At 41.5% G+C, this 25,088-nt stretch overlaps 5 protein-coding genes, 4 long non-coding RNA genes and 4 other non-coding genes across 20 annotated transcripts in view; 2 read left to right on the top strand and 11 right to left on the bottom strand.

Moving 5' to 3' along the window:
* Positions 1-25,088, bottom strand: part of LOC124326739 — a 66,604-nt gene that overhangs the window by 12,211 nt on the left and 29,305 nt on the right. The gene's annotated exons all lie outside the window — the stretch shown is intronic.
* On the bottom strand, positions 20-102 carry Trnal-uaa. Its single transcript has one exon. It is a non-coding gene; the product is annotated as a tRNA-Leu (tRNA).
* Positions 281-3,705, bottom strand: LOC124326186 (ionotropic receptor 93a-like). 2 transcript variants are annotated; one of them, XM_046784881.1, is made up of 11 exons: positions 3,384-3,705; positions 3,157-3,305; positions 2,219-2,284; positions 2,072-2,160; positions 1,928-2,009; positions 1,709-1,867; positions 1,447-1,630; positions 1,167-1,384; positions 969-1,097; positions 758-906; positions 281-687 (listed from the first exon to the last, which is right to left on the bottom strand). In XM_046784881.1, exons 4-11 carry the CDS (start codon positions 2,116-2,118, stop codon positions 411-413), a joined length of 1,245 nt encoding a protein of 414 aa, XP_046640837.1. In that variant the 5' UTR covers positions 2,119-2,160; positions 2,219-2,284; positions 3,157-3,305; positions 3,384-3,705; the 3' UTR covers positions 281-410. The 2 variants fall into 2 exon arrangements, with proteins under 2 accessions (XP_046640837.1, XP_046640836.1); XM_046784880.1 differs by lacking the exons at positions 3,157-3,305; positions 3,384-3,705 and having other exon boundaries at positions 2,219-2,340.
* Positions 4,499-5,894, bottom strand: LOC124326466 (cathepsin G-like). The gene is made up of 7 exons (XM_046785318.1): positions 5,776-5,894; positions 5,597-5,701; positions 5,438-5,532; positions 5,255-5,378; positions 5,064-5,187; positions 4,851-4,993; positions 4,499-4,778 (listed from the first exon to the last, which is right to left on the bottom strand). The coding sequence occupies exons 1-7, from the start codon at positions 5,797-5,799 to the stop codon at positions 4,644-4,646; spliced, it is 750 nt and encodes a 249-aa protein (XP_046641274.1). The 5' UTR covers positions 5,800-5,894; the 3' UTR covers positions 4,499-4,643.
* LOC124326704 lies at positions 6,363-7,282 on the bottom strand. The gene is made up of 4 exons (XR_006915711.1): positions 7,215-7,282; positions 6,971-7,110; positions 6,754-6,890; positions 6,363-6,687 (listed from the first exon to the last, which is right to left on the bottom strand). It is a non-coding gene; the product is annotated as an uncharacterized LOC124326704 (long non-coding RNA).
* LOC124326684 lies at positions 7,275-9,142 on the bottom strand. Of its 4 annotated transcripts, none has more exons than XR_006915642.1 (8): positions 8,898-9,142; positions 8,741-8,846; positions 8,567-8,660; positions 8,027-8,094; positions 7,821-7,963; positions 7,631-7,749; positions 7,436-7,542; positions 7,275-7,339 (listed from the first exon to the last, which is right to left on the bottom strand). It is a non-coding gene; the product is annotated as an uncharacterized LOC124326684 (long non-coding RNA). The 4 variants fall into 4 exon arrangements; XR_006915640.1 differs by having other exon boundaries at positions 8,741-8,819; XR_006915641.1 differs by having other exon boundaries at positions 7,821-7,915; positions 8,741-8,819.
* Trnal-uaa lies at positions 9,257-9,340 on the bottom strand. The gene has a single exon. It is a non-coding gene; the product is annotated as a tRNA-Leu (tRNA).
* On the bottom strand, positions 9,367-10,299 carry LOC124326605. Its single transcript, XM_046785519.1, has 4 exons — positions 10,083-10,299; positions 9,812-10,020; positions 9,618-9,747; positions 9,367-9,553 (listed from the first exon to the last, which is right to left on the bottom strand). The coding sequence occupies exons 1-4, from the start codon at positions 10,103-10,105 to the stop codon at positions 9,457-9,459; spliced, it is 459 nt and encodes a 152-aa protein (XP_046641475.1). The 5' UTR covers positions 10,106-10,299; the 3' UTR covers positions 9,367-9,456.
* Positions 10,822-10,904, bottom strand: Trnal-uaa. The gene has a single exon. It is a non-coding gene; the product is annotated as a tRNA-Leu (tRNA).
* On the top strand, positions 12,225-13,884 carry LOC124326319 (calphotin-like). The gene is made up of 3 exons (XM_046785075.1): positions 12,225-12,345; positions 12,418-12,829; positions 13,217-13,884. Exons 1-3 carry the CDS (start codon positions 12,269-12,271, stop codon positions 13,667-13,669), a joined length of 942 nt encoding a protein of 313 aa, XP_046641031.1. The 5' UTR covers positions 12,225-12,268; the 3' UTR covers positions 13,670-13,884.
* LOC124326093 (calphotin-like) lies at positions 14,989-24,431 on the top strand. 4 transcript variants are annotated; one of them, XM_046784713.1, is made up of 4 exons: positions 14,989-15,107; positions 15,205-15,870; positions 15,901-16,535; positions 23,558-24,431. In XM_046784713.1, the coding sequence occupies exons 1-4, from the start codon at positions 15,031-15,033 to the stop codon at positions 24,148-24,150; spliced, it is 1,971 nt and encodes a 656-aa protein (XP_046640669.1). In that variant the 5' UTR covers positions 14,989-15,030; the 3' UTR covers positions 24,151-24,431. The 4 variants fall into 4 exon arrangements, with proteins under 4 accessions (XP_046640669.1, XP_046640667.1, XP_046640670.1 ...); XM_046784714.1 differs by having other exon boundaries at positions 14,990-15,107; positions 15,205-15,613; positions 15,974-16,535; XM_046784715.1 differs by having other exon boundaries at positions 14,990-15,107; positions 15,205-15,709; positions 16,082-16,535.
* Positions 16,643-17,669, bottom strand: LOC124326788. The gene is made up of 2 exons (XR_006915835.1): positions 17,501-17,669; positions 16,643-17,114 (listed from the first exon to the last, which is right to left on the bottom strand). It is a non-coding gene; the product is annotated as an uncharacterized LOC124326788 (long non-coding RNA).
* Positions 19,338-19,420, bottom strand: Trnal-uaa. The gene has a single exon. It is a non-coding gene; the product is annotated as a tRNA-Leu (tRNA).

Raw genomic sequence — 25,088 nt, 5'->3', positions numbered from 1 at the left:
CGAATTTAAATTAAGCCATTACCAGGTGTGGGGTTCGAACCCACGTCTCTATACAGAGACCAGATCTTAAGTCTGGCGCCTTAACCACTCGGCCAACCTGGTTTGTTTTCACCATTAAGGTTCATTGAAATAATCGTGCGGATTTCAAGAGAAGAAAACAAATCTGTTTATTTAATTATTACATATTTGAATGAAGCGTGAAGTTGTTTGCTCTCGCTGAAAATTCTACCAAAACTCATTGATATGAGAAATGATAGTGATGAACCAACACAGGCACAAAATTAAAAAAAACTCAGCGATGGCCAAAACATTCCCGCTAAAAAATAAAATGTGTTAATTACTGTTAGACCTCTGAGCGGTCGACTACTTGTCAAAATATAACACTCAATGTATGAAGTCTTCTGGGTAATTTATGTTCCGTGTTTCTTGTTAGATGCCATATCGGAATCTTTTGACGTTGAGGTATGGAGATTATTATTAAGTTCAAACAGAAAAATCAAGAAGGAGGCGCTGAATCCAATCAAAAGGACGACGAAAGCCCCTGTCAAATTACTCAGTTTAATCACCGAGGGTTTGGTTTCTTGTTTCTGGTTTCCGCTTTTGGTGGTGGCCAAACACTGTGGGGGCATCGGGTTGAACTCCGATTCCCAATGGTCGAATAGTCCAGCTTGTTGGAACTCCATCACCCTTGGTGTTAAATAAATAACAGGAAAATGTCAGAAGGATGTGACGGTGCAAAAGAGATGAATAGTTTTACCCTTTGTTGATGGTGTCAGTGTAACGACTGTGTTTCTGTAGAGCAAGTGACGCAAAGACGGTCAAGAAGGATTCCTTTGCCAACTGAATGTCGCATTTTTTAGTTTGATCAAAGTGCCCTTTGATGACTTCCAGCTGTGCAGAAATCACCTATTTGTTTACAGTAACACAATGTTAATAGAATGTTATGTTTCTGGCTTTTTTATAATTACATCTGCAAAAGTTTTTCTTGAGCCGGGCTTAATCATATTGATGCACTCTGATATCATATGGCATTCGGAATTGGGGAAGGAATCCAGTTTCTTCCTCAATTTCGGAAGTATTCCAGTCGCGTTAGGATTCTTATTTGTCACAAAACGGGTATGATGAATGTCACAAATGTAAGGAAGAAAAATATGTGTGCTATTTACCGAAATATAACGATTCAAAGTAGATGCTTTTCGAACAAGCAACTGAATATCGCTATGTTCAACAATATCGTAGACAGAATTGATTAGCGGATGATTAACTGGGGTCACGATGTAAGTGAATAATATCGACGTATAGGCCTGGACGAAGATAAAAGCGGCCAGACACCACACGCCAGCGACCAACCGAAATGATAAATGTTTTGATGGGCAAGGTCCGCCTATTTATTATGAATAATTATGAAATTTTCATAAGAATAACTTTAAATTTTATAAGAATAACCTTGTGACAATAAATTGCCAAAAACGTAGACGTAATGTTTCGCAGTTTGTCTCACATAATAAAGCCAATACCATTTATTTGTTTTGTTGCCACGGTTGGGTACTTTAGAAGGGCCAAACGCATTTTCCAATAATTGCAAAACAATTATGACGAAGGCAATCGAAATGACAAGTCCCAGCCAAACCTGAACGTCCGCATAAAACATTATAATTGCGATAGATTAAATGGTGCCTAAGATGACGTAATAATCAATTCTATTTACCGGCCATTGAAATGGTTTGATGACGGCGTTGATATTGGCCGTGTCACCTTGGACAGGTATGAGGAACCGATAGGGTTCAAAAACCAAAGGAATCGTCACGTCCACAATTAAAAAACGTCCGTACGTCAGTCCCACGCCTATGATTAGCAAGTCACATTTCTGCGAAAAAAATATCAATCAATATTCAATTTAATCACATGAACATTGACTAGACTCAACTTTTTCCCACAAATAGTTGAAAAGTCCGCGTTCCTTTCCTTGTGGCTCCAATCTGTTCTCTGTGACTCGGACCATCTCGTACCTAATAGGAAATTGATCGGGAAAATTACAGGACAACAAATCGATTACGTGCTTATCGCTTACGTGAAATTGAAACGTTCTGCAAAGGTATCGACGATGACGCCACCCATGAGCGGACCCGTAAGTCCTGGGGGATTTCCACTCCAGCGAGGCTAAATAAAAATAATAATCAATACATTTTGATTGCGTTCAACTTATTAATCACATTACCCAAATAACTTTGAGGTGTTGACCATTAAGTGTGTTTGAACTCGACGACGACACCAGCGGAAGGTTCTGAATTTGGTAGCAAATTATGAATATGAAGAACGTGAAAAGGCCTGACATTCTGCTAAACGCTGCTGCAAGACGAAGCCTGGTCTTGTTTCAAGTGAATTACAATCTCCGCAAAGGTTCCTTTATTTATACTGCAATTGCAATCATACTCGTCTCATATTGTCTCGATACCAATCGAAGAGTGCGTTTGTATTGATTATGTATCGGTGCTGTCCAATCTCCAATCAAAACTGTTTGTTGTTACTGACGACTCCGGACTCGGGTATTTTCCGTTTCAACATCAACAAACTAAAATTTTCATAGTTTTCCCGCTTGGAAAACAACTATATCCACATACTCGTACGATATTACTAAATGTTTTCCAAAAATGCTTACTTCCACCGAAGAGCATGTTTTTGTTATTAGGTTGGTCAAAGTCGAACTAATGCCAAGTTCGTTCTGTACAAGACCGCATAAACCTCAACGTGGTACTCTTTGAACTTGAAACCAAGCAACAATATGGATTGGGTTGCTTGAAAATCCTGCCGACTCACCTGTCATAATTGAACAATTAAATTAATAATTTGTTGGCTGAGGGAATTTCATCATTCTCTGCGGACAAGTAACCTGTGTGACCCCAGTTGTTCCAATATTTGCTAAAATATCATTAGTGCTATCAGTAGTAAATATACTAACTATCCTGCACACGCTTCATAAAAGTTTAACTATGTTTGTACTTATGGATTTTGGTGAGCTATTGGGAACGATTCAGAAATTCTAGATAAACGTGTTCCATCATTCGGATTCGCTATAAAACAGAGGACCATAGTAACAAACCACATATTCAAATATTCATGGATTCTAAATCTTTATATAGTAATTAAATGAGTTACCTTTCAGTCGAATTCAGCATGTTTGTTAAGGATAACAACATTCCCTTTCCAGTTCTTGTGATATTCCGGCCAAGACGCAAATTTGCGTGTTGAATAGACTCTAAAGCTATTGAGATAATCGTCCGAAATAGAATTGTTACCATACTGAACTGTACCCATATAATAGTTATAGATAATGAAATAATTAGTTAATTGAAAAATGTCTAAATAAATTACAGGTGACAAACCGAAGGCTGCTGGATCGTAAGGCCATTCGGGACATTATAAGCGCTGGATCTCCTTGATGTCTCCATCCAGCCGACAGCCACGAAATGGGGGACGACCGTCATCTTCTGCGTGGTTTCTAGCTGGTAATTGTCTCCTCGTTTGAAGGTGTTGAATCTGCATCCGTGCGGATCGCACTACCAGTTCTGACACGGATGAGTTGCGTATACAGTGGCCAGGCTGTTGGCTTCGCATAAGTCTATCTCTTCGCAATAAGGGCGATCCTGCTTCGCTGGCTGAACATCCCAATATCCAGTCCCATTAATGGCTCCGGTATAGCACTGACCCGCACGACCACTTTCGCTATCAATGGCGATCAGGTAAATTCTTGCTCCGTTGGAAGACGAGTAGTCATCTCATTTTCGTTGAAACGAATTCCCTAATTGCCGTACTCGACAGCCGAAGGATTCTATACATCATTACTTCAAAATTAAGAAAGCTGTTGGTTGATAAAAAGCTTAACTAGTCATGAAATGAAAATAAAATAGTCTTACCCTGTAGTAGTTCCGGGCATCGGTACAGCCTGTCCAGCGGTAATCGATAACAATTCCGATGTCTTCGGACACCTGCCGGGACCCGAACAGAACTGCATGCCAAAACTGGTACCGTGGGGCTCGAAAGCATCGTTGAAAGACACCAGGACAAATAGGACACATATCAGTCCAACACCTGTAACTTGAAAAAGATAAGAAATTAATGAGTTTTCATTTTCAAAATTTTCTGTATGTTGCTATTACATAACAAAGTTGTTTCTCTTATCAAATCTTTCAGTTGTTTATATAATTGTTTGAGGTGTATTTACTTGCCTATGAGTCTATGACATGTCGATTTAATACGTTAGTATGTTCTCCTGGCAGACGAATTTGGTGCGTATCTTTTCCCTTGTTAGTTTTTAATGAGCATGTCACGTAACCGTAATCTAGCCTATTTGTTTGTTTAGAAGAACGTGAGTAAAATATCGTTAAGGTTTAACTCAATGTTCGATTCTTCCACGATAGCTTGACGTGTACACGAAGTATCGTAACCAAGGCATGCAACGTGAGCAAGACCTAATTTAACTGTTTTGTCATAATTCAGATGGTTGTCACGAATAATGTATTCCACCGTGGGATAATAATAATAAGTATAGGATAATAAAGGAAACGAGCAGAATCAACTGAAAATAAACTCATTCTGTTCCTCAATCGAGCTTATTTATGAATAATCAAAATTTTTCAATTAGATTATAAGTTTCTTCTGATCCAAGCTTCATAGGATCGGACATCGACACCCACTACAGGCTCTCCTCCGCCGCAACGGGCTTGGCTGCTGATACCAATTTGAAATCCGTTCAGCAGGATCGGACTGCCAGCATCAAGCTGTGATAATTTAAAAAAATAGTCTGGTGAACACATCTCAAATTAAATATTAATAGAATACGTTTAACCTACCGAACAACTACCAACACCAGGAGATGCGGCGCAGATGAAAAATTGGCTTCCGAAATTAGGGTTGCCGAAGGCCGCCATGCACACCGATTTGGGTTGAATAGTGATGAAACTGCTGCGCAGGTATGTAGTGAGTTGAGTCGCACCTGTGGACAGAAACCATATGAAAGCTATACAAAAGAGCCGTTTAGGTTTGTATGGCTTAATGGAACAGACCCGAGTTTCCCCAACCGACGACACCAGCTGAGAGTCCGCTATTGACGTACATCCCGAAACCGAGCCGCACTGGTGGCACAAAAGTGACAGGTGCGTCCAATGTAACGACGGCAATGTCGTGCATCTGAATTTATAAATATTTAGCTGGTGACTATCAATCGAATAAAATTATTGTCGCTGTTTGTGCTTACGCCAGTTGCTGGGTTGTAATCTGGAGCTCGGACGACTCTGATGACACCCCGCACCACTCTGTCAACATCCGGAATCAGTGACACGGTGTTCATCCATGCTGTTATCGGTACACTTGGTTGGAAACTAATTAAGAGCAAAAATGCTTAAGATTCTATTACAAAATCGAATTGAAGTCTGAATACCTTGGGAAACACCAAGCGGTCGTTAGGACTTTGTAGGGTGTGATTAAAGTTCCGGAGCAAAACAGTTTTCCTGTTACCTGGTTTCTAAAGTAGACCTAAATGTGCCAGTTTCGTTAAAATCCTTGAAAAGACAAAAATGTAGTAGTTCTTAATTCTTACCATGTAAGGAAATTGGCCCTTGCGGGCAACTGCTCCGCCGATAATGGAGTCGGTCTCATCGGAATCTTCGCACAATCCATGTGCGAACAGGCCACAAAGAACCAACTGAAATTTAAAAATTTCGACATGAAATGATATCAACTTAATATTATAATCATAAATGAACTTTTACACTTTACCGAAAGGAGAAGGATGTACCGCATGTTGAGAATAGATGAGCTCGTTTGCGTAGATTGTTCCTGTATCCAAACGATCCAAACTCGGACTCGTTAATATACACTCAAAAGCTGAACGATGTGGCACGCAGGTGGTCGGCATGTTAATATTGATTCAGTTGACTGCTGGGACGTAGATCCTGCTTCAGTACACAAGTTGCCCGCAATAACCCAAATAGAGGGACATGGCTGGGCAAATTCATAATTGAATTCAGGTTCCAGCTGCAATGTCTGGTTGTAATTGGACTAATCGATTTTGGGGGTAAGTCAATATACACTTTGGCACACCTGAATCAGCACATTTTTCAAATATTAGTTTATGTCGGTCTATTTCAACGTTGGTTCGGATTTCGGACGATGTTTAGCGCCATCTCCCCGAAGCATAAACAACTCTGTACAGTTATTATCCACCTGGTCTTGTAAAAGTTAATTAATTAATTAAGCGTGTGTTTTGGCATACAACACCGTCAAAGAGACGATGTAAAATATAGCACCGAAACACTGGAAACTTAACGCTCACAAGCTCTCGTAATACGTCATTGCGAACCATATTGGTGTTTTGATTGGGTTGCTGTATTTTATCTATTGAAAGGTCTACTTCATGCATAGAATAATTGAAATTAACGACGGACGAATTCAATCGGCATGCATGGAATGAAAACAAAGTCTCTTACTTTATCGTTATACGCACCGCATCAGATAGTAAGCAAATGCACAAGCCATTTCATTCTACTGATAAGGCATCGGGAACCAATTACGGTATCGGCGGATGTCAACGGCGACATTCGGTCCACCTCCCCCGCAGCACATGTTTTTGCCGATGACGCCAATTACTTGCTTTTGGTCATTAGATAGGATCGGACTCCACAAGTCATACTGGATGTTCAAGCAGAAAATGTTTCCCAATTAGTAGATGGAAATGATCAGACAATAGTTTCTTACGGTACTACAGGCGCCAGCGTCTGGGTAGGCGAGACAGGTAGTATTGACATCGTCGACGGAACCGAAAACCTTTTGGCAATCAGAATCTTGAATTAAGTTCATGTAACTATGAAAAAGGTTTGGCGAAACGATTCCTCCTAAAGTATTCGAAAAAAATTGTTTGACTTTAACATTACAACACGACAAGGCATAAATATAATTTCAGTTGATTTATTACCTGCATAACCCCAGCCGACTGCTAGCAGTTGGTTGGGCACAACCTATCTTCGGTTACAAAGTGTATCCTAACTTAGCCGGTGTGGCAGATGTGGGGAGGACTTCCTTTTGCAGTATAACTACGGCAATATTGTCATGATTCTATTGAAAAATTAAATACCAAACTTGGCAAAATTAACTAATGCAAAAATGATACGACAAACCATAATAATAATTTTTTAAATGATAGAAAAAGAAATTTGTACACCGTCTAATTCATATTTGTATAGAGGGTGTTGGTGGACGTTGCTGACAAAGCGAGAAATTGCAGAGGTGAAGATATGCAATTGGTGTATACTGCGTCGGTTCAAATTTAACACCAGACTGACTCCTGTAGGAAAATTGAAGAAATAACATGAAATGTGGCATTTAAATCATTAATAAGTGGCATGGTGACACAAGGAGTTAAAAGAGAGAAAATTGATACCCTTCAAAGCAAGAAGCTGATGTCAAGACTTTTTGCGGCGCTATCAAAGTTCCAGCGTAGGGGAACACGTGTTTGCAAAGCCTGCGATTGAACTGTGTAAAATATACCTGTAACGAGATTTGCATGGATTAATTGGGATGTGTTCAAAACATTACTACAGTTTCAGATGAAAATAGTAAACTTGTCTTTGAATACCATAATGGGTAAACGCGATTGTTGGGGACGACCCATTGGCTGACAATTTGGTCGACTTGGTCATCGCCTTCCTCGTCTTTGCCACATATTCCACCCAGGAACAGACCACACAAAACCAACTAGAAAATGTGTCAAACGCAAGAATACAACAACAACAACAAAATAAACTTGAAATGAGAAATTCATTTACCGTGAGGAGAAGAGTTTGGCGCATGATGATACGGCCAGGTCTCGTCGATAATTCAGGTAACATTAGACAACGCTATTTATACCAATTTCAGTCATCTGCAATGACGTAGTGTGTGGGCGAAAATGTATAGATCGATATAGAATCTGTTTAAACGTCCTTGGTAAAAAATTTCACAGCTGTCTAAACAATAATGAGCGTTAAATCACCTGTTGGATGGTTGGGATTCGACATTCTAAAAAGGCATCGAATTACGTCTCCACCCACACAGCTATCACTGAAACGGTTAGGATCATTATTTATTATTTCATGATGTGGCAATACTAGCGGAAGTAAAGATTGCATTTTTCTCACTAAAAGCGCTTAAAGTTTGTACATCCTTGGTTGATTTCGGTGTCAAGAAATCCAAGATTGAAAATCTACACCAAGGATTACTTAGAATTACTAATGCCCTTCTTCAGTAGATTCGGCGATAAAATTGTCGGGAAACTGAACTTTTGCCGACATGTTTCGATTCGGATCGTTTTTCTAAAATGTGACAGCGGCCATAGGTTAACTTTTCACCCTTTACGAAAAATGTGGCAAATGCCAAGAATTGGCAAACTAAGCATTAACAGGATTAATTAAGTTGTCTTCTGATTACTTTTGACAGGATTCAAGGAGCACTTTATCATCTAGACTGGCTTATCATCAGAAAGCTTGCCAAACAAAATCACTTTCACTAACCATAAAGACTGGGGTTTTCTTACCAGATTTCAACAGTGAATCCTTAGTTATGAGGAAGCTGGTAACGACTGATGTGTGACATACTGCAAGTGTGATTAGATATTGCTCCTACACAGCCTATGATTCAGAAATTAAAAAGGTGTTCATAATATGAAATCTAGAAGAAACGAGTATAACATTCAAGTTTAGTGCATTACCTTCCATTGCAACCACCAGTGGCAGTGTGCCACACACTTCAGAGAACGAGAAGCTTGAGATGAGTTACATGCAGGACCCCTAGACCCCACCATCACACAAATTAACCTTATTTGATCTTCTTCATTTAAGGGCTTAAAGGCATGATTTTGTTATTACCTTAGAGATAAATTTTTCCCTTCACAAATGAACAAATGCCACGTGTTACACACCGATCCGCAGTTCCCTAAATCTGATACATCCCCATTTGAGAGAAAACTTGCTCTGCAATAAAATCCATTGCTGCACAAGACGTCAACAATATCACTACTTCACAGTTGAAAATAAATAAACAGTACATTTTAAAATATTTATCTGTAACGAGAGCAAGTTAAACCTATCGACCATCCACTTGGCTCGCTTCTTATGTCTAGCAGACGACATTGTTTGGCGATGTAACAAAGTAGAGTCTGGCGGGAAATTCGTATAAATAAATCAAAATTGAATTCATTTGCTTGGAATTATTACCTTTCACATCATACCAGGTGTGGGGTTCGAACCCACGCCTCCATTCGGAGACCAGATCTTAAGTCTAGCGCCTTAAACCACTCGGCCAACCTGGTTGACATGTTCGAAATAATCACTAATGAAACTTAGAAATCGATTTTATTATAAGAAAAGTACGGCTACAGGTAACATAGAGGCGAAATATTTAACTAAATAATATGGGGAATAAAAATTAAGCGTTCGTCGGAACGTCTCCATGTCGCGGTAGAAATTCGTAGAGCCAATCCATATCCCATTCTTGACTCCTCAGATGCATCGCCGCTCCCATTCTATCAAGTAAATTCATCGTAAACGATTTGCAACAGTTAGGGAATTCCCCCAAAAAACACTTACATCTGATTCCTGTCGATCTGGCAGAAAGTAGTCAAGTCGTTGTCCGTGCAGCCAATCACGCAACACTGACGCAAAAGCGAATCGCTTTTCTTGTCTTCCAATTCCGTCCACTTTTTCAACTGAGTGTCGGCTGTAAACAAAAATTAAAGTTATCAATAGAATGCTGCTTTTCGCTTCAGGAGAAAATAACAAACCTGATTCAGAGTCAGCCAAGGACGACGACTGATTGAGGGCCACCGGATCGATAAAAGCTGCTGGGCTCTTGATGGCGACGCAGACCTCGTCGATGGTTCTGATCAAATCACGTCCGCAGAAGCGGATCGGCATTGGCTGATTTTCCTGAGCTGGACGGGCAAGCGTGAAAGTGGCCAGTCCCAGTAAAATAATACAAGCCATCCAACATCTGAAAATCGTAATTGTGATTAAAATCGAATGAATTCAAATTTGAATTAAACAATGAATTACCTTCTAACTGTCAAATGCGCCATGGTTCTGATGTTTTCCTTAAAGTTGAGACTCAAAAAATGTCCAAGATGTTTCGATGAGAGATGCCAGTCGACTATGCAAATGAAGCTGGAGTGCGGGAGTGCCTAGCTTCTTTAATATCGATTACTATCGCGCTTGGCAGCGGGCGGGATGTGCTGTTGACTAATGGATAATTTAACATCGAGGAGCTGTTGATTTCCTCTCGTGCCGGATTAGGCGATGTATCCATGACAGTGTGTGTCGTGTGTGACATTGCGATTACGTTTCTCGGAATATAGATAAGGGCTCCTCCAAAACGCCACGGGTGGAAATAAAACTAATTTTGTGCATCTGTCGGTGGATGATGAATGCCGCCTTTGAAACTAAACTCGACATTTTTTTATGTTCTTATTTTTGTTGGTTTTAAAATTAATGGGATGGATTTCTGGAATTATTTGGTCATCTCTGGAAATTGTTAATGACGCACTTCCCATCTTCACTTCCAGGAATGAATGAAACCGGGTCGAATGATAAAGGCTCATCGTATTTCATCTCTTGGAATTCTACTTTGATAACTTTACGCCTTGCGATTCTACGAAGTCGGCAGTACCATACATTACGCAAGTCCGATGAACGGAATTTTTACTTCTCTTTCAAATCAAATAAACAACTGTACATTTTGCTTCCAAAGCAAGACATGTTATTTTAAAGTTATATCATTAGCTTTTAATGATTAAAATACCAGGTGTGGGGTTCGAACCCACGTCTCTATACAGAGACCAGATCTTAAGTCTGGCGCCTTAACCACTCGGCCAACCTGGTGGTATTGAGATAATTTTTAATAATTAAACAAATAACAAACTGACAGAACTTTGTTAATTTGCGCAACTTGAGCACTATTCGTTATGTCACAAGTCCAATCCAACTGAAAGTTTAACCTTGAACAGAGTTAACTAAACAATTTCAGTGTATACGTTGCGTCGAATATAGTCATTAGGAGAGAATTCCCCTATTTATTATGATTAATCTTAGTGGCGAATGCGACAGTAAGTTTTAAAAATAAATTGATTAACAAAATAAACACATAAATATGATTGATAAAACGAAGTGCGCACATACAGTCCACAGCCTAATCAACTGCGTCGTAGCCTTCGATTGCCAGATACCAAGGTTTAATGGCGCGTGTTATAACGAAATAAAATGTCTAAACAAATTTGTTGAATGAGCTTTGCGTTTTTACGATGACTTGCTTCTTTTTACGGAGAATTGGGTATAGACTAAAATAAATTCAAGAAAATGTTCCTATTACGGAGAAACCATGAAACCGGGACAACTTTCGTTTATACATTTTCGTTGAACGCGGTCCAGAAAACCCGTCTGTTGGATAGCTAAAAACGTCGATTGCATTTTTCCCGTTGCGATTCAACATCCGACCGATATTTCGGGAGAGAATGGATGAATTTACTCTAGAATTAAAAATTTGCTAATTAAAAAACCTTTGGTTGAACGTGAAATACTCGACCATAACGTGAAAGTATGGCCCTGATAATATTTTCCTTTCAAATGATAAAAGCCTTGGAATCAAAAGAGTTATTTGATATTTGGAAGAATGAGTTCAACTCAACTGAGATTTATGCCCACCTGCAAACGCGGAAATTACCTGAAAACAACAACAAAAAAATAATGAGATGATGACGTAGGAGAAACACAAAAGGGGAAACACCAAGGTTAGTTCAGACTTGTCCAGGTCAACTATCAGTTTCTACGATAAAGAAAATTCTGTACGAACGAAACTTTTGGACACTTATCACCTTTCTATAACGGAAAAAAAACCCAAAGTCCATTCAAGGACCATCTGTACATAATTTAAGGCGATACAGTCTGAGTTTGTTGGAACGCCTTTCTACGAATCTACGTCAATTTGACTGGAAATAGAGAAGCGGATGGCCTTAACCGACTCCAGTTTGGATTTCCGGTTTCATACTTTACCCAGCACGAAGTTTTAGACCTTTAGGGCCTCTTAATCATTCCAGGATTTTCATCATTCATGTTCGACGCTAGACTGGCAAGGTCGGCTGATGGCGAGACACTGGACGCCTAGTCATCCAGCAGTTGTCGCTTTACCTTTAAAAAGGCGGTGGATTGAGTTTGAATGGCATCAGTTCCATCTCCAACCAACTCCAGACATGAAGTCTAATCTTTCTCTGCTCATTGCTGCCTTGGTTTGCTTCACTGCAATCCAGGCAGCGCCTCATTCTCTAAGGTAAATTTCATTCAAGACATTAAAAGAAGTGAATTAAGAATTTAATTAATGTCAATTGATTTCTGATAATAGAATTCTGAACAAGCGTCAAGCAACGACTCCTGTTAAATCTGAATCAACTGCACCTGCCAAAGTCGAAGTTCCCGCTCCGAAAACTGAGGAAAAGGCCGTTGTTCCCGCTGTTGTCCTTCCTGCCGTCATCCAGGTGAATCCCGTTCCAGCTGTCCCAGTTGTTGCTCCAGCAGCGACTCCAGTCACTGTCGTCGCTGCAGCTGTTCCATCCGCTGCTCCTGCTGCTGTCCCCACCGCCGTTGATCCTGAGGCCGAACCAGTAGAAGCAGCTGAAGTCGAACCAGTTGAAGAAGTCGAGCCGGTGGAAGCTGAGCCGGTGGAAGCCGAGCCAGTGGAAGCCGAGCCAGTCGAAGCTGAGCCAGTCGAAGCGGAAGCAGCTGAAGCCGAACCCGCAGGAGAAGCTGAAGCCAAGGCAAAGGCCGCAAGGAGAAAGCGTCAAGCCACCACCGCAGCTGTCGCCGCTCCTGCTGTTGCTACCCCAGTTGCTGTCGCTCCAGCTGTTGCCGCAGTGAATCCATTCGAGTCACCCAAGGACACCCCGGAAGTGGCTCAGGCTAAAGCCGCTCATTTCGCCGCTCACGCTCAAGCCAAAGCCGCTCAATTGGCCGCAGTTGCACCAGCCGTCGCCCCAGTTGCTGCTCCTGTCGCTCCTGCCGCCGCTCCAGCCGTTGTGGCCGGGGAGGAAGTTGAGCCCGTAGAACAGGAACCCATCGAAGAAGTCGAGCCAGTTGAAGTCGAGCCAGTTGAAACCGAGCCGGTCGAAGCTGAGCCAGTCGAAGCTGAAGCCGCTGAAGCCGAGGCACAAGCTGCAAGGAGAAAGCGTCAAGCCACCACCGCTGCTGTCGCCACCCCCGCTGTCGCTGCTACCCCAGTAGTTGCGGATGCCCCAGTTGTCGCTACTCCAGTTGCTGCTGCCGCTCCAGCTGTAGCCGCAGTGAATCCATTCGAACCACCCAAGGACACCCCGGAAGTGGCTCAGGCTAAAGCTGCTCATTTCGCCGCTCACGCTCAAGCCAAAGCCGCTCAATTGGCCGCAGTTGCACCAGCCGCTGCTCCAGTTGCCGCTCCTGCGGCTGCTCCAGCCGTTGTGGCCGGAGAGGAAGTCGAACCGGTGGAACAGGAACCCATTGAAGAAGTCGAACCAGCCGAGGCTGCGGAACAGGCCGAAGTGGAAGCCGCCGAACCAGCAGAGGCAGCAGAGGCAGCAGAGGCTGAAGCTGGAGGTGCTGCAAGAAGAAGACGCGGGGTTTAATTCCTTTGAGATAAAAAAAAAAAAGAATTATTTCAGGCTATGGCATGCAGTTAGTCGTCCAGCAATATTATAGCCACTTTCAGATGTAAAAAAGTCATTGACGCATATTTCAGTTTTCTTCATGCAGAATTTCTAATTCTTTTTTAATTGTACATTTAGTTTTGACACTATTCAAACCCAGTTTAGCGTTGCGAAATACAATATTCAAAAACTTATTCTTTTGTATCTCTTTCAATTTTGGTGTTTTCAATTTTGGTGTTTTTAATTATCTCGATTGATTCTCGGAGATGCAATTTATTTAGTTCATTTCTAGTCCGGTAAAACTAACTTTCTATTCCATCTCAAAAGTTGGACTATTATGAGGGTCTTCATTAGATCACTAATAATTATTACCATTATCCAATTACATAATAAGATTGTTCGTCTAATATTATTGGTATTCGTCGACATCGTTTCCCACTCGATTCCATTCCCATCCGCAAATCGTTCGAAATTAGACAGAACAATTCACGATACATCTGCGCTTATTCTTTTAAACAAGTTGGAATGAAAGGAATAAATTCGACAGAACTTATTGGCACTTTAAAACCCAAAACTTTTATTCCTACAATAATACTTTCCCATTCGGCTAACGCAATTTCATGGCCAAATATACGAGCAGTATTAATTTTATTAGGGCAAAAATGTATGGACGGATATTGATTGCGCTAAAAATACAACCCTGATAAAATGTCCCCCAAAATAATAAAGAAAGTTCTCAAAAGCCTTGGAATAAGTCTTGAAAAACAATTAAAAAAAGCCATTCTATCATTTCTATCAATATTCCCGTTATATCAAAATTATACTGTACGCGGAAAAACATTACACGCAATCTAATGATGTAGAAGAAAAAGTTAAGGGGGAAACACCCATTAAGGTTAGCGAGAAAAGTTATTGATCAGGTCATGATCATCGAATGGAAACGCAAGCGAAAAGTTTATTAGCATTAATGTTCCCGGATAGTCTGTCAAAACGTTTAATCTCCCAACTACCCACGAATATTTATTTTTGTTCAGATTTCGTAACACTCAATATTGAGCCTGATGGCCTTAACCGTCTACTGGATTTCCTGGTCGAGTTTTCTGCATTCATTGTTGGATAAAAATAATAGACCTTTAGGGGCTTACAAACTACATTCATATTATTGCACCAGCCATGTTCATGGTTACCTTGTCGGTAGAAAATTATACCAAGGTTGAAGGCGAGACGGTGGCAAAGGGAACAGGGAATGTCATAGTCATCCAGCAGTTGTCGCTTTACCTTTAAAAAGGCGGTGGATTGAGTTTGAACGGCATCAGTTCCATCTCCAACCAACTCCAGACATGAAGTCTAATATTTCTCTGCTCATTGCTGCCTTGGTTTGCTTCACCGCAATCCAGGCAGCGCCACACTCCACCAGGTGAGTTAGTTTGACTATAATTATCAATGTTGAAATAGAAGACAAATTGTTTGAACTGGAATTAATTTGAAGTTGAATTGAATTTTTTGATTGATAGAAACCTGCATAAGCGTCAGACAACGACTCCTGTCAAATCTGAAGTGACTGTCGCTTCTGCGCCAGCCAAAATTGAAACTCCGGTAACTGTAGTGGCTCCTTCAACGAAAATTGAAGACAAGGCTGTTGTCGCTACACCTTCGCTTACCATCACCGCTGCGCCAGCCGTTGTTCCCGCTGTTGTCCTTCCTGCCGTCATCCAGGTGACTCCCGTTCCAGCTGCTCCAGTTGTTGCTCCCACCGCTGTCGTTCCAGTGGCAACCCCAACCGTCGCAGTTGTGACTCCAGTTGTTGCTGCTGCTGCTGTTTCTGCCCCAGTTGTTGTTTCAGCAGTGGCTCCAGTCGCTGTTGTTGCTGCAGCTGTACCATCCGCTGCTCCTGCCGTTGTCTCTACTCCCGTTGATCCTGAGGCTGAACCAGTGGAAGTGGCTGAAGTCGAACCAGTTGAAGAAGTCGAGCCGGTGGAAGCTGAGCCGGTGGAAGCCGAGCCGGTGGAAGCTGAGCCAGTCGAAGCCGAGCCAGTTGAAGCTGAGCCGGTGGAAGTTGCTGAAAACGAAGTCGCCGAGGTGGAACCTGCAACAGGAGCTGCAAGGAGAAAGCGTCAGGCCGCCAAGGCAGCTGTCGCTGCCCCTGTTGTTGCTACCCCAGTTGTTGCTACCCCAGTTGCTGCTACCCCAGTTGCTGCCACCCCAGTTGTTGCTGCTGTTGCTCCCGCTGCTGCAGTTCCTGTTGCAGCCCCAGCCGTTGTCTCTACTCCCGTTGATCCTGAGGCCGAACCATTGGAAGTGGCTGAAGTCGAACCAGTTGAAGAAGTCGAGCCAGTGGAAGCCGAGCCGGTCGAGGCTGAACCAGTGGAAGCCGAGCCAGTGGAAGCTGAGCCAGTGGAAGCTGAGCCGGTAGAAGCGGAAGCAGCTGAAGCCGAACCCGCAGGAGAAGCTGAAGCCAAGGCAAAAGCCGCAAGGAGAAAGCGTCAAGCCACCACCGCAGCTGTCGCCGCCCCTGCCGTTGCTACACCAGTTGCTGCTGCCGCTCCAGCTGTAGCCGCAGTGAATCCATTCGAGTCACCCAAGGACACCCTGGAAGTGACTCAGGCTAAAGCCGCTCATTTCGCCGCTCACGCTCAAGCCAAAGCCGCTCAATTGGCCGCAGTTGCTCCGGCCGCTGCTCCCGTTGCCGTTCCTGCGGCTGCTCCAGCCGTTTTGGCCGGGGAGGAAGTTGAGCCCGTAGAACAGGAACCCATCGAAGAAGTTGAACCAGTCGAGGCAGCAGAACAGGCCGAAGTGGAAGCCGCCGAACCAGCAGAGGCAGCCGAAGCTGAAGCTGAAGCTGGAGGTGCTGCAAGAAGAAGACGCGGGGCTTAATTATTTTGAGATCCAAAACGACTCCTATCTGGCTAAAGCAAGAAGTTGCAGCCACATTCAGATGTAAACAAAAAGTCATTGATGCACCTTTCAGTTTTCACGGTGCAAACGTGTAAATTTTTATTGTACATTTAGTCTCGTTTCTTAGTTGTAAATTGTAATAGAACAAAAAAACGCAAGAGTGCAAAATACAATTTTTGAAATCTAAAAAATGATCACTATTACCTTTATCTTATTGCTATACTTAATTTGCATTCAAATAATTATTACGAGGAGATGCCTTACACTTTGCCTGAAGTGTTTAATCAAGTTAAAATATTTCCGAATTTGATTGTTTACCCACAGACAAAGTTGTGAGGTAAAAACGGAGATATCGAAGTTGAGGTTAACGAATAGTTGAATTACACCAGGTAGGATAGGAAAAAGGGCGACCTCGTGAATACACCCACACACACATGGGTGTACACGAGGACAGGAGGGGATTTAAGGAAAGCGATCCATCCCACTCCAGCGACATCGGTGACTTCGGCGAAAACGGGATGTTGTTTATCTAGATCAAAAATACAAAATGGGTTACGAAAAAAATTTGCAGAAACAACAAGTAAGGAAAAGTTGAAAACGAGAGAGGGGGAAAACCCCAATTTTTAATAAACAAGGGAATTTTATGTGCAATACACTGCATATGTGCAAGTCATGCATCATTAACATATCTAGAAGGTTGCAGGAACGAAATTAACACAAATCACTAGCGATAATGCTGAGATGTTAACGACAGTTTAATACCAGCAGTCCAGCAAGTGCCAACAAACTACCATGCATTAACAGGTGGCTAACACAATAAATGCTAGTCAGAAACTAACATTTCACAAGTTTGGAACAGGTTTATCTCTTCTATTTAATAAGCTTTCATAATCATTCCATTTGTATTCTTTATACCTTCACCTGCCAAACAGCATGAAGTGGAAAGCATGCAGAGCCGCGACACCAGAGTTCACACGACGATCACATTTTTCTAGTTTGATTTGTTGTGCAATTTTTCGTGTACAGCCACGTACGATCGTTCTGTTTTCTTTGTAAATTTCGTCTCTTTTTCGAAAGTTGAAAGCAAAACGAAAGCAGTCAGCAGACGACACTAATATTCAAATTAGCCGAGCTTAGATATCGATAGAAATTAAAAATCGACCTCCCGCGTTCGACACAGCTGAACGGATCGGGATTAAGTTCATTTCAATACACTGAGTCCCATATCACAGACAAAAGAAAAGTAACAATTTGCCACAAAAGACCCTCTAGGAAGGAACCAACATCTTAGCTCTCTAAAAACGCCTTAGATACTTTAAAAATGTTAATAATTAAATCTGACATTAAGCTACATGTCTGAATTTGCTTAATAATTTTTTAAACCCTAACTGGGCTAATGGCATCAAATGTCAAAATTAATCGTAACAATTTAAGGTTTCAAATTCCGTGCGGTCGGATTGCTTGACGTCATCATGATGTTTATCGCCAGATGGCGAACAATAAAAATTCCAAATATCCAATTTCAGAATGCCTAGATGCCGGGTAAAATGGAGAACATCGGACTTATTTGGCATTGATTTGATTGTAAAATAAATTTAATAGACTGGGTATCGAATGAAATGCTCTGAAAGTCGGAAAAATCCGGAAAAGATAAATCGTGTTTTTACATAGCTCTCGCAATAACAATAACAACTCTGCTTGATTATGCATGGATTGCGTAATATTACGCAATGTGAACCCGGATGAAATTAGACTCCAAGGAAATGATAACGATAATGAGGCTCATGCAGTCGATAACGACTGCGGACGTTACGTCCCGGGATCTGTACAGCAGCAAGTCAAGTCAAGGTGAGGGACGAGTGATATCGATGACGTCATCACTAACCTACGACAGTTGCCGCCAGCGCTAAATTCACGCACATACCAAAATCCAGCTTATTCAATATATTCAGTTGTTATCGGAAATGTTCTGCCATGCAAAAAACTATGGAGATTGTTGTTTGACATTGAATATGATCATATGTCGTCACATTGCTGCCAATCGGCCATCCATAAATCGATATGACTAGACACGGTCGGTGAAGGTTGAGGACATATTGGACGTGAACGAAAGCTTCATTTGCATCTTGTCATAGTTAACGTGACGTGACAGTCAAAGGAACCGCTCAAATATGAAATGTTGTGATTGCGGGAAAAGGGTTTGTTCGAGTTTTCTACACGTCCATCAAATAAAACCACAAAGACGTCTAACAACATTTTCTTGTATTTAATGGAGTACGTACATTCAATTAAGGAAATAAGATATTTACTACTACCGGTATTATAGATCGCACAGATTTGAAAGTTTAAATCGCCATGTGCGGATTTACATTATGGTAATGCTAGTTGCTGGTTTGTTGGACTTGTTAGAGAGCGACGTGACGACTAATAAGGTTTATTGCGATTAAAACAATTAATCGTTGATAAATCAAGTCATTTCTAATTAAAACTTTCACGGTTGATGAAAGTGGCCAATTGAATTTGCTAGAAATAAACAGAAAAAGTTTCTAGAATATGTAGGATATGTCATACTTGCGAGAATATTTATAACAAATAGTCAAATACCCTTGAATTTCGCCATTTTAATCCCCCGAAATCAAAATACGGACGAATTTAAGCCGGAGAACTATAGGAAAGTAACTATTTCTTAACACTTTCTCTTAAAGAATCACAAAAACGTCAAAATAAAACCAAATCTTGAAAAAAGAATTTCTACCAGGTGTGGGGTTCGAACCCACGTCTCTATACAGAGACCAGATCTTAAGTCTGGCGCCTTAACCACTCGGCCAACCTGGTGTGTCAGTAAGCTGTGGTCTACAATAGTACTTGAATATTTCTCTAAAAGTTACGTAATATTAGAATGTGAGTATTGTCATTACTTTAAAATAATAATGAATTCTTTCGCAAACTAGAAATCACGGAGATTGACGAGAACTGGGCTAGACTAGTACGCATAATTACTCATACGCAATCAAAGCCCAACCGTATGCCGAATAGCCTTGAGTTGGACGACGGAAAAAACTGCACTGGCACTAGATAAGAACCTATCGAGAGAAAAAAATGCATAAAAGCAAATGTAAAAGATAAGAAAAATAAAAACCTGTGCAGCTCGTGTGCTCCATGCTGTCAGTCACGTAAAAACAAGTTGGAGGTCCAGTTCGTGAAATGAAAGGTGAATAATCAAAACGTGTGTGTGTGACTCGGAGCTTTTGGCTTTAGAAAATGACAAATTATTCAGCATTTTATCACTTCAATATTTAACTGGGTGAGGCCGCCGATCAATAATCCACTACTCATGACGAAAAATCGATGGCCGTAAATAGAGGAGAGTGAGCAAATACAAAATGAAACAGCAGAATAAACTCAGCACGTTAGCAGACGTAGAAAGAAAGTTATACGAGTCTAGTCGTGATCAATATTTTCGGATTTCGAATTATTACAAAAGAAAAGTAAAATAACTCGATTTGCATGCGCAAAAATGTGGGCTAATGCAATCGTTCATCTGAGATTGTAGGAAATTATTCATGCATAAATAAGTATACAGTGAATCTTTAACAAATACGGCAAATCCCCACCCATTTTGAAAACATAAATAACTCACATGTTTTACCGTATTACACTAGTTATGCAAATGAGCCAATTAAGTTAAAGGAATCTCAACCAAAAAAATGGCTGATGTTTCGCTTTCACATATCACAAAATGACATGGGTAAAACCAAAGAGAACGCCCAGCAGCGGAGAATTTTTTCCAGACAACAACTAACAAACAAACAAAACACGAATTAAAAACAACAACAAAAAATAGAGATACCATTTCCTGAAGTGAGCTGTTTTTTGAAAGTTTATATTGTCTATAATCGTGAACGACGAAAGTGAAACTACGGCACAATCGCATATAAACTGCGATGCAAACTTTTATTTTAACACACACGACGATTGAAAAACCTGAAATTTCAGTTTGCCGACCTTGCCGCCGCCGTGATTGGCCAGTTTTTTGTAATACTAGTCATTGTTACTTAATTTAACTTTGATTCACCACTCCCTTTTTCTGTGAACGCAATGTTTATCATTAAAAGTTATTTAATTACACAGGGATATTTAACTGTTATAATTTTAGCAATTGAAAATCGTAATTATTTCCTAGGAAGAGAAAAGGATATTTGAACCCTGCCTCTCCCACCTTTTTTCGTGATGGCCGTCACGAAAGGTATCCCCCCCCCTAATTTTTCAAACCCTTCCCTCTACTGATTTAAATTTTTTCTAAAGGAAAGAAGTTTCCCCCACCTCTTTCGTGACGGCCATCACGAAAAATATCCTCACCCCTCCCCTCTTAAAAACTATACCATTTTTCAGACCCCTCCTCTTTTAGGTTAAAATTTAAAAGTTTTGTTTTTTTTATTTTCTAACCCCCCCCCCCTCCGTCCGCTAAACGTGTCACGGCGATTGTGGACAGCCCCCCTAAAAACGGCAGAAAAATCACGACACGTAAAAATGTGACGTCAATTTCCTGGAAGGGAATGCAACCTTGCAAGTGTCCATTTTTGTACACGGCTGTACAACAAACCGGTCGAGTTCAAGTAAAACAATAGTTTCATAAAAATCACGAAAGCTCTGCAACACATTTTTGATGGCCTTGTTTGATTTTTCATTTCCAGCATCTCCAGCACATGCGACGATTTGCAATCTCACGGCCGGAACTCGAGCAGAAACAAAAGAATGGACGATAACAAAAAAAAACCAGTAGAACTTAATAAATAGAAACTGAGCCAAAAGACCTTGATATTTTCCGTCCATTGTTATGACAGGCTCTTTATAGTTTATTTATAGACCTGCGTACTGTCCGCTCACGTTCATTTGCGTTCCGATTTAGACCGCGGACGCACTTGCTGCTCTAATATTAACTTAACTAAAAATATTATTTCAATTGATTTTACGGAATCGGGACGTGAGTTGTAATAATTCGACCGGACCCACTTTCGTGATTGTGACAGTTTTGCTGTTTTGGGGTTATAACACACATTTATTTTTGATTCGGGAATTTTTAGCGAGCTATATTACTAAACATGGACATTAATCACTAAACTGTTAACTGAATGAAAACAAAACAAAAAACGAAATGAAAACCTTGGAAATTAGAAAAACATTTCTGTATTTGGTGTATACTTGGAAAATGAGTAACGATATTATAAAAACTGGTTTATATTCTCTGACTTTCCACAATAAAGAAAAACCTGTTTGGGCGGTTCACGGCAGACATTGCTACGTCTAATAATTAGTTCCAGTCCTTTTTTATTTATTATAAGCTCAATCGATTTTTTAAAAACGTAGAGAATTTGGTCGAAATTTCCCGGAATCAAATGAAATTGAAACATGGGAAAAAATATGGTGTTGTTATATTTCATTTTATAGTCGACGTGCTGTTGTTGGCGTGTGCGACTGAAATGTAAATTCCATGGCCGATACCGGTTCGCCTCGTTTGCTCTTGGTTTGGTCAACGAGATATATAGAAAACAATCTCAAATCAATATACGATATAATCCTGGTGGTGGCCTATCGTGCTCTTTCCCGATTGGGAGGTGTGTTAACTTATTATTAGAAGCGGACACAGCATACAACAGTTATTGGATACCTTTTGTAATTTCCTAATTGGGTAAATGGGTTATACATCGATCCTTAATTTCGGAGTATATCTCAAGAATTAGGTAGACATTATGTGGAAATGAAAGTTAGTTGGTCGCTACCTTCGCAGTATTGCACACGTGTTGCCCTACAACTTCCGTTTTATCTCTTTATAAACAACTTGAATCTTAACGTCGTCAACATCGAAGGGCAAAATAAAATGAAATCAGTTCAGCCTTGGCAGCAAAAGTGAAACTGAAAATTATATTGCGTCGTTATAGTATATAGGCTTATATCCTAATTATTATTATATTGCTCAATACTTGAGTCGAGATGAGGAAATCATCGACACTATCAAGGTCGAATTGATTTTGTTATTCTTCAACAGGTCATCTGGAGAACAACAAAACCTTTCTTAGACTGTGGGAAAATCCAAAGGCCATTATATTATGATTTCAAAAGGGATTATTCAGCGTGAAATCAAAGCTGTTTGGATTGTATTACACACGGGAACGCCTGTTTCACAACACCGTAGTTGTTTGTTTTATCGTGATGAATTTGTACCAGCAAAAAATAATAATAAAATTGACTGGCCTTAAGAGCGGCTAGCCATTTCCTGCTTCGGCGTCTACATTCTTCGACATAGAGTCGAGTCCTTTAGGGGCTTGTATTCAAATTTTGAATAAGGAGTTTCATCATCACGTTTTCAAGGGTGGCTGGTTGGCTGGTTGGGCATTTACCAAGGTTAGATTGGCGACTATGGCCATAATGTGAACCCAGCGCTGTCGTAGGTTTACCTTTAAAAAGGCGGTGATTTGAGTTTGAACGGCATCAGTTCCATTTCCAACCAACTCCTGACATGAAGTCTAATCTTTCTCTGCTCCTTGCTGCCTTGGTTTGCTTCACGGCAATCCAGGCGGCGCCTCATTCTCTCAGGTAAATTTCATTTAAGACATTAAAAGAAGTGAATTAAGAATTTAATTTAATATCAATTGATTTTTAATAGTAAGCGACAGGCTGTCGCTGCTGCCGCTCCTGCCGCCGCTCCAGCTCCTGCCGCCGCTCCTGCCAAAGTTGTTGGTGAAGCCGAACCAGTTGAAGAAGCCGAGCCCGTTGAGGTCGAAGAAGTTGAACCGGTGGAAGGTGCGCCAGCTGCCGCTGCTCCTGCTCCAGTGAAAGCCGCTCCTGCTGTTGCTCCTGCCAAAACCGAGGCCAAACCAGTCGTGGAAGAGGAGCCCGTCGAGGCCGAGCCAGTCGAAACGGAGCCAGTTGAAGCCGAACCAGTTGAAGCCGAACCAGCTGAAGCAGAGCCAGCAGAAGCGGAAGCAGCTGAAGCTGAAGCGGCTGAGCCTGCTGAAGCAGAGGCCGGAGCTGCAAGGAGAAAGCGTCAAACCGTCACCGCTGAAGCATCCGCCGGAACATCCGCCACCGCAGGAACCAATGCCGCTGCTGATGCCACCGCCGCTGTCGCCACCCCGGCCGTCGCTTCTACCCCAGTAGTTGCTGATGCCCCAGCTGCCGCTACTCCAGTTGCTGCTGCCGCTCCGGCTGTAGCCGCAGTGAATCCATTCGAGCCACCCAAGGACACCCCGGAAGTGACTCAGGCTAAAGCCGCTCATTTCGCCGCTCACGCTCAAGCCAAAGCCGCTCAATTGGCCGCAGTTGCACCAGCCGTCGCTCCAGTTGCCGCTCCAGCCGTTGTGGCCGGAGAGGAAGTCGAACCGGTGGAACAGGAACCCATTGAAGAAGTCGAACCAGCCGAGGCAGCAGAACAGGCCGAAGTGGAAGCCGCCGAACCGGCAGAGGCAGCAGAAGCTGCCGAAGCTGCCGAAGCTGCTGAAGCTGAAGCCGCTGAAGCCGCCGAAGTTGAGGCCGCAGAAGCCGGTGGTGCCGCAAGACGGAAGTAGCCCCATAATTTTCTAATAATTAATGACCCGAGTTTGATATCTCTCCAATCTGTTTAGACTTATGGTACATAATTAGTCGCCTGGCAAAATGTTAATTGAAGGAAATTTTATTTTTCAATTTTTTTGTTTTTCGAACGAAGGTGAATCAGTTTCCACTGGGGAATGTGCACATTTTGATTGTATATTTTAGTTTCTCTTTCTCATCTGTTATTGCCCATTTTCTTCAATCACGAAAAAACAGAACAATAAAAAATGGAATACAATTTTGTTTAATCACAAAATTCGCTAATAGGTCTAACAATCGATATCAATTCAATCAATCATTATTTGGAAGAAAATCGCCAAATCATAATAACACAACATTGGATATTTCGCCTGTAACAGTCGACTAGACTTTATATCGTATATATTTGTGGAAGGATAGTGAAAGTGACACAAACAGCTCTAATAAATTAGACGCTGTTCAACAGGTCCTGATTTTCAATTGGAAAACTCGCGATGACTTTTGGGTTATTGAGCTCGAAAGAAAAGTTGTTTATGTCACTCTCCGCATACGCATACTACTACCCAACACAATTTGATTTAGGTCACCAAAATTTATACCCTGCTGACCGTCACCTATCGCCCACCGTCTTAAAACGCCAAATCGCTCGGCCATTTCGACACAGCACCATTGTCACGATTGTATCATTATACATTTATGCACGTCGATCTTAACCTAGTTAACCCACCAAATTTCCCAGGTATCTACGGGCACAGCTGTGCGAGAGGGTATTACCTAATATCCAAAAAATATTTCACCATCAACGAATCGTGATTTTGAACGGCCATTTTGAAAGCTTATCCCGAAGGAGGTGAAAGGAGAAAATGTCGTTCAGATTAATCTTGTATATAGGGGAATACAATATTATCCTTTCACCCCGGCTTTTGACATTAAA

Source organism: Daphnia pulicaria, chromosome 2 (genome assembly GCF_021234035.1).
Source record: "Daphnia pulicaria isolate SC F1-1A chromosome 2, SC_F0-13Bv2, whole genome shotgun sequence".
Taxonomy (NCBI): Eukaryota; Metazoa; Arthropoda; class Branchiopoda; order Diplostraca; family Daphniidae; genus Daphnia; species Daphnia pulicaria.
Note: the sequence above shows the minus strand (reverse complement) of the source record. Positions and strands in the feature narration are given on the sequence as shown.